The following is a 13,981-nucleotide window of genomic DNA, read 5'->3' on the forward strand; positions in this document are numbered from 1 at the left end:
AATTTTCTAATGAAAATAGGAAATTGAAACATGATACTTTTTAAAATTAAATATTTTAAAAGTGGTTGAAAATGAAATAACTTTTTCAATTTTGATTTTGATTTTTTTCAATTAAAATGGGGAGGGATGAAGTACGGATAAATGGTTTATATCCCAATAAAATGTTTGTTTTCCTAAATAATCAACTATGTATTTCAATAAATATAATGAATGTACTATTTATATTATGTGTAGGATACTTTTGTCTCTTTCATTAGTTTCCCCACAAGTTAATTTAAAAAATATTAAACGTGAATAAGCATAAAAGTAATAATTAATTCACTCATAAACATGAAAAACAATATATTATTTTAAGAATGTTAATCAAGATGATAATAATCATGAGTATAATATCTGTAGACTGATAATGTACATATTTCAACACAGTCAATGCATCATCTACTATTTATTTGAATTATTTTTATTTAAGAGTCAATGTATGAGCTGAATTATATAGTGACAATATAAAAAACTCTTATCTGTATATATATATATATATTCTAATATCCATAAATAATCACAAATAACTTAAAAATAAGAGTTTAATATCTATGCACTATAAAAGTAAAGTTTTTTACACTTATAGCATGTCATTCACCATTAGTTTATATTACTTTTGTTTCAAAGTCAATTATAATGAACATTTGAATGGTGAATAATGTTGACAATGTAAAAAAATTACACCATTCATATATATTAAATCCTAAAAATAATCATATTTATGATTAATTTTAATGATGATTACTCAAAATCCAAATATTAATTGTTCTGACGATTATTATGTATTTTATTTCTTCCACCTTCCCACTCTCTCTCTCTCTCTCTGAAACTAGAGTGAGAGAGACTACTGTGTTCTCTTCTTCTTCTCAAAACCACTCACTCAGATTCAAAACCAAAAACTAAGATTTCTAATCTTGATTTCATTATATACCCTTCTTCGTTATTCTCAATATCTCACTTTTCATCACTCTCTCTTCACTGTGACTCTTCATCTTCCCATCTTGCTTTTTCAATTTCTTCATCATCTTCAATCACGTTCATTATGGCCACTTCTATCTCTCACACCACGTCCTCTCATCTCAACAATCACGTGCCCATTTTCTCTTCATTCAAATTTCACATCAACTCTCACATTCGCTTCGATCAACTGCCACGTTCTTGTAAAAATTCGATTTTTTTTTACTTTTATGTGAAAAAAATTGTTTTTTGATAGTTTTTTTCGTGATTAATCGTGAAATCTGAAGTTTACCTTTGTGGGTGTTATTATATTATGATGCATTTTAATCTGAGTTATTAAGTTCAAATATAAAGCAACCATTTTTACTTTGCTTCCTTCTTTTTATCGCTGATTTGTTTGTTTTATTATATTTATAGGTATTTATTCCATTGATATGTAGCTTCATTGATTGAATTAATATGGGTATTTTGTTAGGTAGTGGAAGCAATGATAAAATACAAATATGAAAATTTTATGTAGTGGGGGCAAAACATACATACACATAAATTAGAGTAGAAATGACAAATAAGTGAAATAACTATCATGTGGATGTGGAGTAGAAAACCTTACATACATAGTCCATCCTGATATGTAATAGAGTCTATTCGAATGTTGGGCCATCCGAAAATGTCCAGTCCTATAAACTTCACGCTCAAGATGCCGAGTATGGGTGTGAAGGGACGCGTTAAGTGTTAAAGTCTTGTATTGGTTGAGGATATAAGTAAAGAACCACTTATAATGACTTGGGTTGGGTAATCCCCTTCTTATGAGCTAGCTTTTTAGGTGGAGGAATTAGTCCCCATGCTTCACTTAATCGAGCATATTAATCGGAATGATATAAATTGGCCATGGCTTAAAGTCCTTGTTCAATATAAATGTGTACCTTTAGGATTCTAACTCCGCATTGTTTTGCCCTTTAAAAATTATGCATTTATTACTTCATTCTTTATTTGCAGTAGGCTTTTACCTTCTACCGAGGTTGATGCCATTACTTCGTTGATCAGTAGGAATTTGCTTGCTAGTTTGATCTTCAAAGTTGTGCTGATGTAGAAGAAAGTTTTACGCGACTTTGATTTATGGTCTACTTTGTTATTCATATATATTACTGATCTATGCCTTGCATTTGTAAAATTTCAAGGTAAAGCAATGGCTGCAGCTTCACAACCTGTTCAAGAAGCTACAATGACGAAAACGCCTCCTATAAAGGAAAGGCGAGTAGTTGTGACCGGCATGGGTGTGGTTACATCACTTGGTCATGATCCAGATGTCTTCTACAATAATTTACTTGATGGTGTTAGTGGCATAAGCGAGATCGATACTTTTGACTGTGCAGAATTTCCAACGGTAAATGATATTTCATTCACATTCTATCTCGGTTGTTGCTTTCGTTCTAAGTGTTTCGTGTCTCCAGAGGATTGCTGGTGAGATCAAGTCTTTCTCAACCGATGGCTGGGTAGCACCAAAACTTTCAAGGAGGATGGATAAATTTATGCTGTATATACTCACAGCTGGAAAGAAAGCATTGGTTGATGGAGGAATTACCGAAGATGTATTGGAAGAGTTAAACAAACAAAAATGTGGGATTTTGATTGGCTCAGCAATGGGTGGCATGCAGGTAATCACTCTATTGAATATTTAGATATAGCATTTGATCGAGTAGCGACTGATATCCCATATGCCAGTTGATTTTATAGTTAGATGCATCATAACAACTGTAAGAACTTGTAATATCTGCTGGTCTTATGCATCAAAATTACTGTCAATTGAAATTCAAAATGTACCGACTTATTATTGATATTTTTGTGTTGGACAGGTTTTCAACGACGCCATTGAAGCATTACGAATCTCATATAAGAAAGTGAATCCTTTTTGTGTTCCCTTTGCAACAACAAATATGGGTTCTGCTATGCTCGCTATGGATTTGGTCCGTTAAAATAAAATTTGATGATTATTATGGACATCACACCATAAATGTGTGTCTAGTTTTTTCGCCTTGTGCTTCTAATAGATATTTCCTTTATGAAAATTGTAGGGATGGATGGGTCCTAATTATTCAATCTCCACGGCTTGTGCTACAAGTAACTTTTGTATATTGAATGCAGCAAATCATATCATTAGAGGTGAAGCTGTAAGTATTTTACTTCAATATTTGCCTATACGATAGTGGATTTACCATAATTTCCAAATGTCTTCTTTGTAAAATAAGCTGTATAAATACAACCATTGTATATAAAGTCATTAAAAATTGGAGTTTATCTGCAGGACTTGATGCTTTGTGGTGGCTCAGATTCTACTATTATACCGATCGGTATCCTATTTTTAATTACTTTTTCTTGCTTGCACGAAGTTATCATGGCATAAGTTTGATATTGGTCCAACAATTATTGCTGTAGGTTTGGGAGGCTTTGTGGCCTGCAGGGCACTCTCACAGAGAAATAGTGATCCTACTAAAGCTTCACGCCCTTGGGATATTGTAATACTACGAAAATCCCGTTGCTTTGTTGTTTCATTTTTTGTTTTTTCCCATTTGCATTATATTTTTTTACAAACTATTTAATACGGTTGAAAGTTGATGAGCATGTTGTGTCTTTTAATATATCAAGGGAGCTTACTTGACTTAAACTATTTGAAAACATTGAAGGTTCATCAACTCAATCTTACATTTACAAAAACTTCGAATAATCTTTTTATATGAGTCATATTTAATCTGAAATGCTAGAGTGTCTTAACATTTGTTTATATACAAATAGGATGCAAAAGACAACTCAAGAAGTTAAAAAAGGAACCATAACAATCAAAAGTTCTTGATGCCTGAAATTTAATGGGAATAATGATAATGACAAATTCTGGTCAATTTTTAAAGTTGGCAAATTTTACAGCACCAATCTCAATAATCATGAATTTGGACAATTTTTACAAAGTAACGTACGCAGGAATAATGGATTCATTTGTTCCTTATCCATCCCCTTTTCAATGCTATTCGGCTCTTATGTTGCTAACCAGTATTTTGTTTGTGATATTACAGAATCGTGACGGATTTGTCATGGGGGAAGGGGCTGGAGTTTTGGTTTTAGAAGAATTAGAGCATGCTAAGGTGATTCTATTTTAATTTAATAATTAGTAGTTAAATAGAAAACATATCTTGAAAGAACTTCACATCATGTTTTAGAATATTTCTGTAATACTTCGTACGTAATAATTGCATGTGTCTCATCCTTCAGTTCCTTCCAAGAGTCTAAAAAGTAGTAACACACTGATACTTCCATTGTCCTATCCCATCCTAGAATCATGCTTCAAACTTCTTGTTGCCGATGACACTGCCTATTATTTTTCCTTGCGCCTATTGATTTGGCAATATGATTAAAGTTATTGTCATATAATCTTTTATGTTGCAGAAAAGAGGTGCGACCATATATGCAGAGTTCCTTGGTGGAAGCTTCACCAGTGATGCTTATCATGTAACCGAGCCACATCCTGATGGTAACATGTTCTCTGTTACATCTTATTTAAGGCATATTCCACTCTTATTTAAGGACTTGTTGAAAGCAAACTCATCTTACAATTCCTTTGGTGCATGCTTGGAATTATTTTAGAACAGCAAACAGAACATTTTTTTGTTCATCGGAAATACGATAAACTGTTTATTGATGACAAGACTGTAAAATATGAAATTTTTTTGCTCCCCCTTCAACAGTTGTTTTTGAAATAAAATCATTCTAAGCATATGTTTCTGTTTTATTGTTCATCATACCTTTCTAATATATTATGAAAACTGATTTTTCGGAAACAAAACTGAGAATGATAACAATACCTTGGTATTGGACATGAGATTCTGGAATTTATAGTATTATGTTCTTGATGGTATTGATTATAATTTTGGCCATTGCACCACATTTTCATGGTTTTGTTGTTCAATTGTCTCTTCATCTATTGCGATTACAGTGTGTCCAATGACTATCATGTATAAATCCTGCCAAAGCATGTTTTGGAAGAAAACGTTGTTATGTTTTTGTAGTAGCATTTTCAAATGGATGGTTATGCTTCTATATACAAATTCATATTTGCGCTTCTGTTTATTCATATTTGTGCATTTTCAGTGTGATTGTGAGAATTTCCTAAGTTCAGGTCATCTTATCTTCAAACTATAGAATTGCAATTTCACTTTCACCATTAAGTTCCAGACTAGTTAGAGACTTACTACATCCTGCTACATCTTCTGTACGATTCCGAAGTAAAAAAAAACAGTCTCCATCATTTTGAGATGTCTTTTTGATTATTCTGCATTTTTGTTACCGATGTAAATACCTCAACGCTTAATCTGTTAAGAACTTCGATCCTTATAAATGGCTTAAGCATGCACTTATGTCTTTTATTCCATCTGAAACAGGGGCTGGTGTTATACTTTGCATCGAAAATGCATTAGCTCAGTCCGGAGTAGCCAGAGAGGATGTGAACTACATCAATGCACATGCCACATCCACACCGGCTGGTGATCTTAAGGAATATCAAGCTCTGATGCACTGTTTTGGTCAAAATCCCGGGGTAAAATTTCTTTTATGTTATCAATATTATTTTCTTGTTACTAATTTTAATGTGTTCCTAGTTTCTTACCCTTTTAACCGCTTTATTTAATGCCGATTTTTTACCGTATTAACATGCTTACCAAAATCACTTGTTTGTACAGCTAAGAGTGAATTCTACTAAATCTATGATTGGCCATCTACTCGGGGCAGCTGGTGGTGTCGAAGCTGTAGCAACAATACAGGTGACAAATAACGAATCCCGACAATTGTTTTAAATAGCGAAAAGTTTCACAGCAAAAAAGGTTTAAAAGAGCTTTGTTTGTTTCTTTATGTAGGCAATAAGGACAGGGTGGGTTCATCCCAATATCAATCTAGAAAACCCAGACAAAGGAGTGGTATGAAACTTTTTCCACCATTCTCATCTTTGTTTGAAAGTGTGCCTATTCATTTTTTAGTATAATATCTATGCACCGACAGTATATAGATTTATACACAGTCAGTGCATCATCCACTATTCATTTGTATTACTTTAAGAGTCAATGATGATTGAAAATGAATAGTGGATGAAGCACTGATAGTGTCAAAAACTCTTACACTATCGGTGCATATATCTTTTTCTTTCATTTTTAGTGTTCAAAATCAAAGTTATCTAATTTACTCCACTCTACACAAACCAGGATGCTAGTGTGCTTGTGGGTCCAAAGAAAGAGAGATTGGATATCAAAGCAGCTTTGTCTAATTCATTTGGTTTTGGTGGTCACAATTCTTCAATCATATTTGCCCCTTATAAGTGAGAAAACAGATTTCAGAGTATCTATCTTCCCATCATTATAAAGATGGTATGTGCCTATGAAGGTTAAAAGGTTATATTTCAATCATTCCTTTTTTTATCCATTGTCAAAATCCGAGAAACAGCTTCTCTGCTTGCAGGGTAAGACTACATACATCTACCCTCCCCAAACCCCATTAAGTCGGAGCCTCGTGCATTGGGCCGCCCCGTAAGTCTTTTATCTTCTTTTCTTGCAGTTACCGAGTTACGAAGCCATCTATTGCACACTCACTCTACTCAACCATTTTTGGTTGAGTAAAAATTCATGTGGTATGGACTACTTGGATGATGAGATTGTTATTGAGAAGCATTAATGAAATGGCTATCTAGAATGAAAAAATGACATAGACTTGAAACTATATCTAGCCATGCTTGGATAAGAGTTTTACCTCACATTGTTGTAACCATTAGGAAAAGTACTTGATTAGACATAGACATTGTTTTATTACCATGTCCTAAGAGATGAACATAGTAGTTTGAACATGAGTAATAGTTGTGTTTTTTTGTTGCTGAAACTAGGCCTAGTTATTCTAGGTTAACCCCTTTTTTGATGAAAGTTACTTATTCTAAGTGGTTTGAATTTAATGAGGATTTTGTCCCTTGCAAAAATTTGCTTAAAAGTCCATATTAACCTCTCTATAGTACAAATAGCTGAAAAGTTAGTTGAAAATTAAAAAGTTGGTTAGCTAACTTTGTTATACTAGTAAAAAGAGTAAATCTTAACCATACTATTATTCCTGTTTTAGTTATGATTAGATCTAATTTTGTGTATTTTACTTTTCTCCCAAGGCCAGTAATTTTTAGTTGTTCTTTGATTTTGGATGAGTTTTTTGATAGAGAAAAAAATTAATGCGTTATGAAGATAAGAAGTAAGCAAGATAACAAAATACTTTATTTAAATAAAAAATGTCAAATTTAATATATTAAAAAAGCAACTATATATCCGAAAATACTATATCTTCATAAATCATCTCAGAAATCCTCATAACCATGAAAAAGTGTCACTTTATAAGTGTAGATTAAAAATGGCACATGTTAGTTTCCTTTGGTTAGAAATTTTTTGGAATGATTTTCTACTATAATATACGTTACTTGTACATGTATCGACTTAATTTTCAAGAAATTTATAATTAAAACTTGTGAAGTTGAAATGGGCGGTGGGTCCAACCATATTTGATTGATTAAGTGCTTAAATGGGTTATACTATGGGAAAGCTAAATGAAGAATTTGTTAGATAAGATCCAATCAAAAGTAGTCCCATTTGACTAATGAAAGTTGCAAATAACTATGAAACATTACGGGAGCATATTTGTTGTCCCATTTAGTATGTCACTCAATATATCATTACTTGTGATTGATTGAAAAAATATATAAATTAAAAATTTAATAATTAAGTATTTTTTGACCAATCATAAGTGGTAACATGGTGTGGTACAATGTTTTGGGGCAGAAGATGTCTTCCCAAACATTACATGTGGCAAAATTTTTGTTTCCAATCGTTTCATACAATCATTATAAACAAAATCTAGGAACAATGCAGCATCAAGCATGCATTTATGATGCATGAGCATTCGGATTTGTTTCATTATAAAAGGGTACTTATTAAAGAACTTAGGTAAATGTTAACCACATAGTGTTTAAGGAACAAAAAAATTAAAAATAATTATTGAAAATCATTTTTTTTTATATTTTGAGATGTATTTAACTTAATTTTCCAATACTAATTTAGAAAATATGAATTGGAAAGGGTGCATTTAGATTTTAATACTCTGATATTGAATTCTCCTCTCAATAATTATAGTTTACATGAATCAAACTTTAAATTTTTTAGTCATTATAAGGATCTAATAAAATTTTATATTATTAGATTAACACCTTATTAATTACATTTTCTATCTTTAGAATATTTAATAAGTGTCTTTATCACACTTCTTAACACTTCCAATGAAAAAATCTAGCAAGTACGGAGCATCTGACATTCATTTATGATGCATGGGCAATTGCTTGAAAAAACTAGTGGATGTTGGTTATTTATGAGGGTAGTAATATGAATTAAGATATGAGATCTTTCTTGATATTAATATATGTAATATCGGGTAAAGTTATATACATCGTCAATATATTATTTATATGTAATATTTATATTTAAAATTTAATTATATATGAATAGTGAATAATACTTTAGTAATGTAAAAAATGGTTAGAAATTCATTTATTATCGTGTAACTGTGTTGGTACTTTTTTCTTCATGACATAGATGTCTCTACTAAGAAAAAAAATAGAGAAAAAAATATATCAACATGAATTTTGTTCCAGTGGCATATGTGCAATATGTTTTTGCACTTATATGATACAGTCTTATTTACATTCTCTAACATATATCAAAACCTAAATAAATTTTACTTTCCTCACGAAAGTCTTTTCGAAAAAATAAGAAATAATACAACTTTCCCCTTTTATAAAAGATTTTTACATCATTCTTGTGTAATTTATGTTCATATTAATTATTATTAATTTTTAAATATAAATAATGGAATTGAAAGCTGGAAAATATAGATTTATAAAAGGTTGTATTTGCATTTTATATATATTACACTCAGGTAATAAACTCACTGTGATATTATTCGGTTGGAAAACGCACAATATTCAATGATAGCATGATGCTTATATGTAATAATAGAATTGACTAAGACCCATACCTTTTGCCTTGCCCATACTTGACTATCCCTCCACTCTTAAATTGAACAATAATTATTTCATGCATGTATATCTATATGGAATTTTCAGAGTTTAATATTTATTCAATGACCATATACAACTTTTTTATATAATCAATGTATTATTATTATTTGTGTATATTACTTTTATTTAATAGCTAATAACAATTAACATATTAATGTTTGGTGATATACTATCAATATAAAATTTTATCATTATCATTGATATATATTAATTCTAGCTACTAAAATTTAATAATTAATCATATAAAATGAGAAAATAATTTTTTGTATTAGTTGATGGATTATGACTGATTTAGGATATGGAGACATGAACTTTTTACGACATATGATCCTTATTTTTCATTGGATGGTGTTAGTTTGTATTCAGATACTTAGCTCACTAAAACGAACAAATATTAGTTTAGTAATGTAAGTTTTGACTAGATATCCAGAAAGATCAAAATGTCAAAAGTTCAATTCCATGCCCAATAATAATTTCTACTTTTTATATAAAAATATTACAATTCCTTTTACAAAATATTTAAATTTTAAATATGTCACATTGTACTAATTTTATTTTGGCTTAAATACAATTTTTTTCTTTCAACTATTTCTCATGTGTGAAGTTTGTCACCTAACTTTTCAAGCAATCATGATCGTCAAACTCTTCTAGTCATGAAAAGTTGTTTCTTTCTTACATCAAAAAATTAACAAAAAGAGGCACCATAACCAAAAAATTAATCTCTCCCATTATGCCCAAATCACTAAGTAAACACCACTATCAAACAATATTTTATATATAGAAGTTAATCCAATTAACAAGACAAACCCCTTTTACTTATAGATAAAAGAGCTATCATAATTCATGACTCATAGGATACTAGTATTTGATTTACAATCTTCATATATCTTACATTTTTGCAACAAAGTAAAAAGTAATAAAAACACAAAAACAAAAGCTCACAAGTCACAACATAATAATTTAACGGACACTCATTTAACCTCCACATACTACATTAACCAACTTCACCACTTTCTATCTTTATGTTCCAAGTCGAGATTTGATAGTTGCTAACAATATCTCTCTTTAATTCTTCGAATCGAAACTACCACCTGGGCGATGCTTACCCTTTCTGGCATCACCTTGACCCAATCGATTGATCATATAAAGCGCATTACTTGTAACCATTGCTACATCAGTGACCCTCCGCTTCACGCCTCGCTTCACCTTCCCATCATTGTCACCACCATCACTAACAAACCCATCGAGGCAAGTGTCGCCATCAGTGATGGCGGCACTTACCCATGTCTGAGTATTACTCATCTGCCACCGGAATGTCTCCGGTCGCAGGTGCTGCAGCTCCTCAAGGCTCCTCCTCAGCTCATCCACCGAGTCTGCCATCTGCTCCACGCAGTCTTTCAGTGCCACTCGCTGCCTCTTATCATTAGGGCTTTGCCCAGACGAGTCTGGCGCTGTTGCTGACAGAGCCTTCAAATATTTCGAGGCTCTGCCAGCATGCGCCAGACTCACTCTAAGCGCAGCCTGTGCCACATCTAAAGTGGTGTTTATGGGTCCTACATAGTTGGATAAGGTTCGAAGACATAGCCTTGGGTACCTGGAGTGGATACATGAGGAATGGATCAGATCTTGTGGTTTATTTGATGCTGATGTTGCAGAAGTAGAGAAGAAAAATGTGGATGAAAATGTGAAGGTGATGAGGAAATAGAAGAGGAGAGTAGAGAGAGTGAGTGTGAAATGGGTTTGCATTTTTGTGAGTGTTGTGTAGATCTGAAAAGAATAGGGAATCATGGAATTTGATGTCTTTATTTGAGATGATGAAGTGTGTTATGTCAGTGGTTCAGTGATGTAGGGACTCTATGCTGCTAGGAAATAATTTTAAATAATAAATGAAACTGGTTTATTATATTAAAATTTAGTGTTGTTAATATTGTACTGATCATGAAACTGGTTAAGATGTTGGTATAGTAATATAATTGTTCAACTGGTGGTTCACTAATTAAACTGTATATCAGCGAAATTATATATAAAAATATAATACATTATTATTAATGTTAGAAAATCAGTAAAAAAATTAATATTTTTTTCAATTTCCTTAAAAAAATATTTTTAAATAAAAACTGATCGGTATGACCGGGTTCAATTGAAAACTGACCGGTATGATCGGTTTGACCAGTTTTAACCAATATGATTACATGACTGGTATAATTACTGTATTGTACCGGTATTGAGACCGATTCATCGATTTACCGGTTGAGCTACAACGAACCAGTTTTTATAACACTATTAAAAATGATATATTTTTTAAAAAGATTCCACAAGTATAATATTTATGTTGTCTCCCAAATTCTTTCTTGCACCAATTCCAAATTTTGTTGGGTAAGACAAAGTTTGAGATTTCCAATAATTTATTATTTAATAATGATTAAATATAAATAATAGGTGATAATAAATTAATATGGTATAAAACTCTTATGATACAAAATTATTTTTCTAATTTTTTTAGTGTAATCATTAGTATTTCTTACCGAATAAAGATTGCTATAAAAAATCAAATAGTCAAGTGTTAGCATATCTGGGAATCCAATAATATATTAGACTAATATGTGATGGTTTTCCCCATTTTTCACACCATTTTTATAAGAGCACTAATTGTACTGCCTTTTGGGTGTGGTGAGTTTGTTTTTTCTTTCTCTTTCCTCATTCCACATAAAAATATTTGCAATCCAATTATTATGGGACCATATCTGCTGTCCCACAGTTAGTGCTACTCCATGTACCATGAGTTTGTGATTGGTCAGAAAATACTTAATAATTAAATTTTAAATTAAATATATTTTTTCTGACCAATCACACACCCATGACACATGAGATGACACAAAAATTGCAATACAAAAAATACAGCAAATGTGTACCCATTATTATGTATCGAGTTATATATAATTCAGTCTTTGGAAAAGTGAGAGTGAGGGTGGTGGAATATGAGTGCACGAGGGAGTGTCGGAGTGAGGGAAAAATGGAATAAAAAATAGGAGAAAAAAACTAAATTAAAAATATGCTATACATTGTCTTCTTTTCCATCCATAGGTATATAACAAGGTCTTCAATGGTCCAAAACCTTTCAAAATGAATGCATGCTGGCTTCAAAATAGGAGTTTTGCTGATTTAGTCACTACAAAATGAAATGCTTTCCAAATCTATGGTTTGGAAACCTTTATTTTGAAAGAAAAGATGAACACAAATCCTCTGTCCCGTATCTTATCCCCAAATCTTGTCTTCATCCAATCAACTTTAAACATATAATATTTTATTTTGAAAATTTCCTTTTTTATATACGTGTTACTTTTTAATTGGTGGGGACGTGAAATTAGTACAAGTTTTGGGACATGTGATCCTATTCCCTTAAATGCGAGATAAAAAGGTGAAGTAAGATGACTTTGATTGCTTGGATTCTCAAAGGGCAAACATTATTAATGAAGTTAGGTAAATGTAATAGTGTGGATCTAGATGACAATCAAACACAACAAAGGAAGGAACTCATTGCTGAATTATAGAGACCGTAGAGTTATAGGGTCAAAAAAAAGTTATAGACTTTAGGCCTATCTCACTTGTGGGATATCTCTACAAAAGTTTGTCCACAAGGTTATGCATTCTATAATTTCTCCATCACAATGGGCTTTCCTAGATGTTGTGGTAGTTATAATTGAAGTTATTGATAGTGCAATGAAGGATAATGAAAGTGGTCTCATATTTAAAGTTATTTTTAAGAGAGCATACAATTCAATAGCTACTTTGAAATGCTAGCATATATTAATGAAGTAAGAGATTGATTCTTCTTAAATAGATCCTCACAAGTATATCCATTTATATCTCGACTCTATATAAAATGTTATAGAAGCTCTTTCTTGTTTTAATTTTGTGTTTGGGTCTTATTCTTTAATTTTAATTTGGGTGAACCTTTTTCTTTCTCTTTTTTAATGCAGTAAAAACATATAAAGAAAGTAGAAACTAGTAAAATAGATTAGTCTATTAATACAATCATAAAAAGAGTCAAGATATTAATAGGTTGTATAACAGGTCAATGATTCAATAATTAAAGTATATATCAGTAAAAAAAAATTTATATATATATTAACATTAACATTAAAAAACTAATAAAATAATAAATCCTTTTATTTAAATAATTTATTAAAACAACATATGTGACTTGATGATATATCATGTTTTAGAAGTATAAACAAAGGAAACTATTGATGCTTGATTCTCTACAATATATTTTATTAAAAATTAAGTCACATGAAATTTTGTAATTTTACATGAATATCAGTCGGTATGACCAATACGGTTTAAATGAAATCTGACTGGTATGATCAGTTTTAACTAGTATAATCAATTTTAACTAGTATAATTGTACGAATAATGTAATTATTAGATCGTATTAGTACGAAGACCAATTCATCAGTTTTTCAGTTAAATCGACCGTACGATTTTCATAACTATGAATTAGAAATTATTTATTTGATAGAACTTCTAATAATTTATCAAAATGATGATAAAAAAGTCAATTACTTTAATATAAAATACACCAATAAATACCAACAATGCCTTATTCTAGCAGTGTAAGGCATCATTGAATCGATAAGGTAGATGATTCGATTTGTGAGAGTGGTACTTGTTAGGAGGGATAACCACGAACCCCAAAAAATATTAATTCCTTAACAAAAAAAGTGAAAAAATACCACCAGCAGTACAAAAAACACTAACAATTATTGAAAGTGATAGTAATTAAGTAAACTGCATTCCTAAAGGTTAAGATAAGGTTTATGCTAACTGCTCATCATTTAACAGTTACCA

General features: G+C 31.1%; 2 protein-coding genes across 5 annotated transcripts; one reads left to right on the forward strand and one right to left on the reverse strand.

Moving 5' to 3' along the window:
* On the forward strand, positions 847-6,690 carry LOC109328564 (3-oxoacyl-[acyl-carrier-protein] synthase II, chloroplastic-like). Of its 3 annotated transcripts, none has more exons than XM_019562083.1 (14): positions 847-1,199; positions 2,175-2,380; positions 2,448-2,651; positions 2,850-2,960; positions 3,069-3,164; positions 3,299-3,344; positions 3,430-3,509; positions 4,062-4,130; positions 4,432-4,516; positions 5,424-5,578; positions 5,721-5,801; positions 5,895-5,954; positions 6,237-6,398; positions 6,586-6,690. In XM_019562083.1, exons 1-13 carry the CDS (start codon positions 1,082-1,084, stop codon positions 6,351-6,353), a joined length of 1,428 nt encoding a protein of 475 aa, XP_019417628.1. In that variant the 5' UTR covers positions 847-1,081; the 3' UTR covers positions 6,354-6,398; positions 6,586-6,690. The 3 variants fall into 3 exon arrangements, with proteins under 3 accessions (XP_019417628.1, XP_019417631.1, XP_019417629.1); XM_019562086.1 differs by having other exon boundaries at positions 6,237-6,377; positions 6,585-6,690; XM_019562084.1 differs by lacking the exon at positions 6,586-6,690 and adding an exon at positions 6,490-6,508.
* LOC109327336 (21 kDa protein-like) lies at positions 9,971-10,946 on the reverse strand. 2 transcript variants are annotated; one of them, XM_019560435.1, is made up of 2 exons: positions 10,174-10,946; positions 9,971-10,135 (listed from the first exon to the last, which is right to left on the reverse strand). In XM_019560435.1, exon 1 carries the CDS (start codon positions 10,916-10,918, stop codon positions 10,196-10,198), a length of 723 nt encoding a protein of 240 aa, XP_019415980.1. In that variant the 5' UTR covers positions 10,919-10,946; the 3' UTR covers positions 9,971-10,135; positions 10,174-10,195. The 2 variants fall into 2 exon arrangements, with proteins under 2 accessions (XP_019415980.1, XP_019415979.1); XM_019560434.1 differs by having other exon boundaries at positions 9,971-10,140; positions 10,172-10,946.

This window comes from Lupinus angustifolius, chromosome LG15 (genome assembly GCF_001865875.1).
Source record: "Lupinus angustifolius cultivar Tanjil chromosome LG15, LupAngTanjil_v1.0, whole genome shotgun sequence".
Taxonomy (NCBI): domain Eukaryota; kingdom Viridiplantae; phylum Streptophyta; class Magnoliopsida; order Fabales; family Fabaceae; genus Lupinus; species Lupinus angustifolius.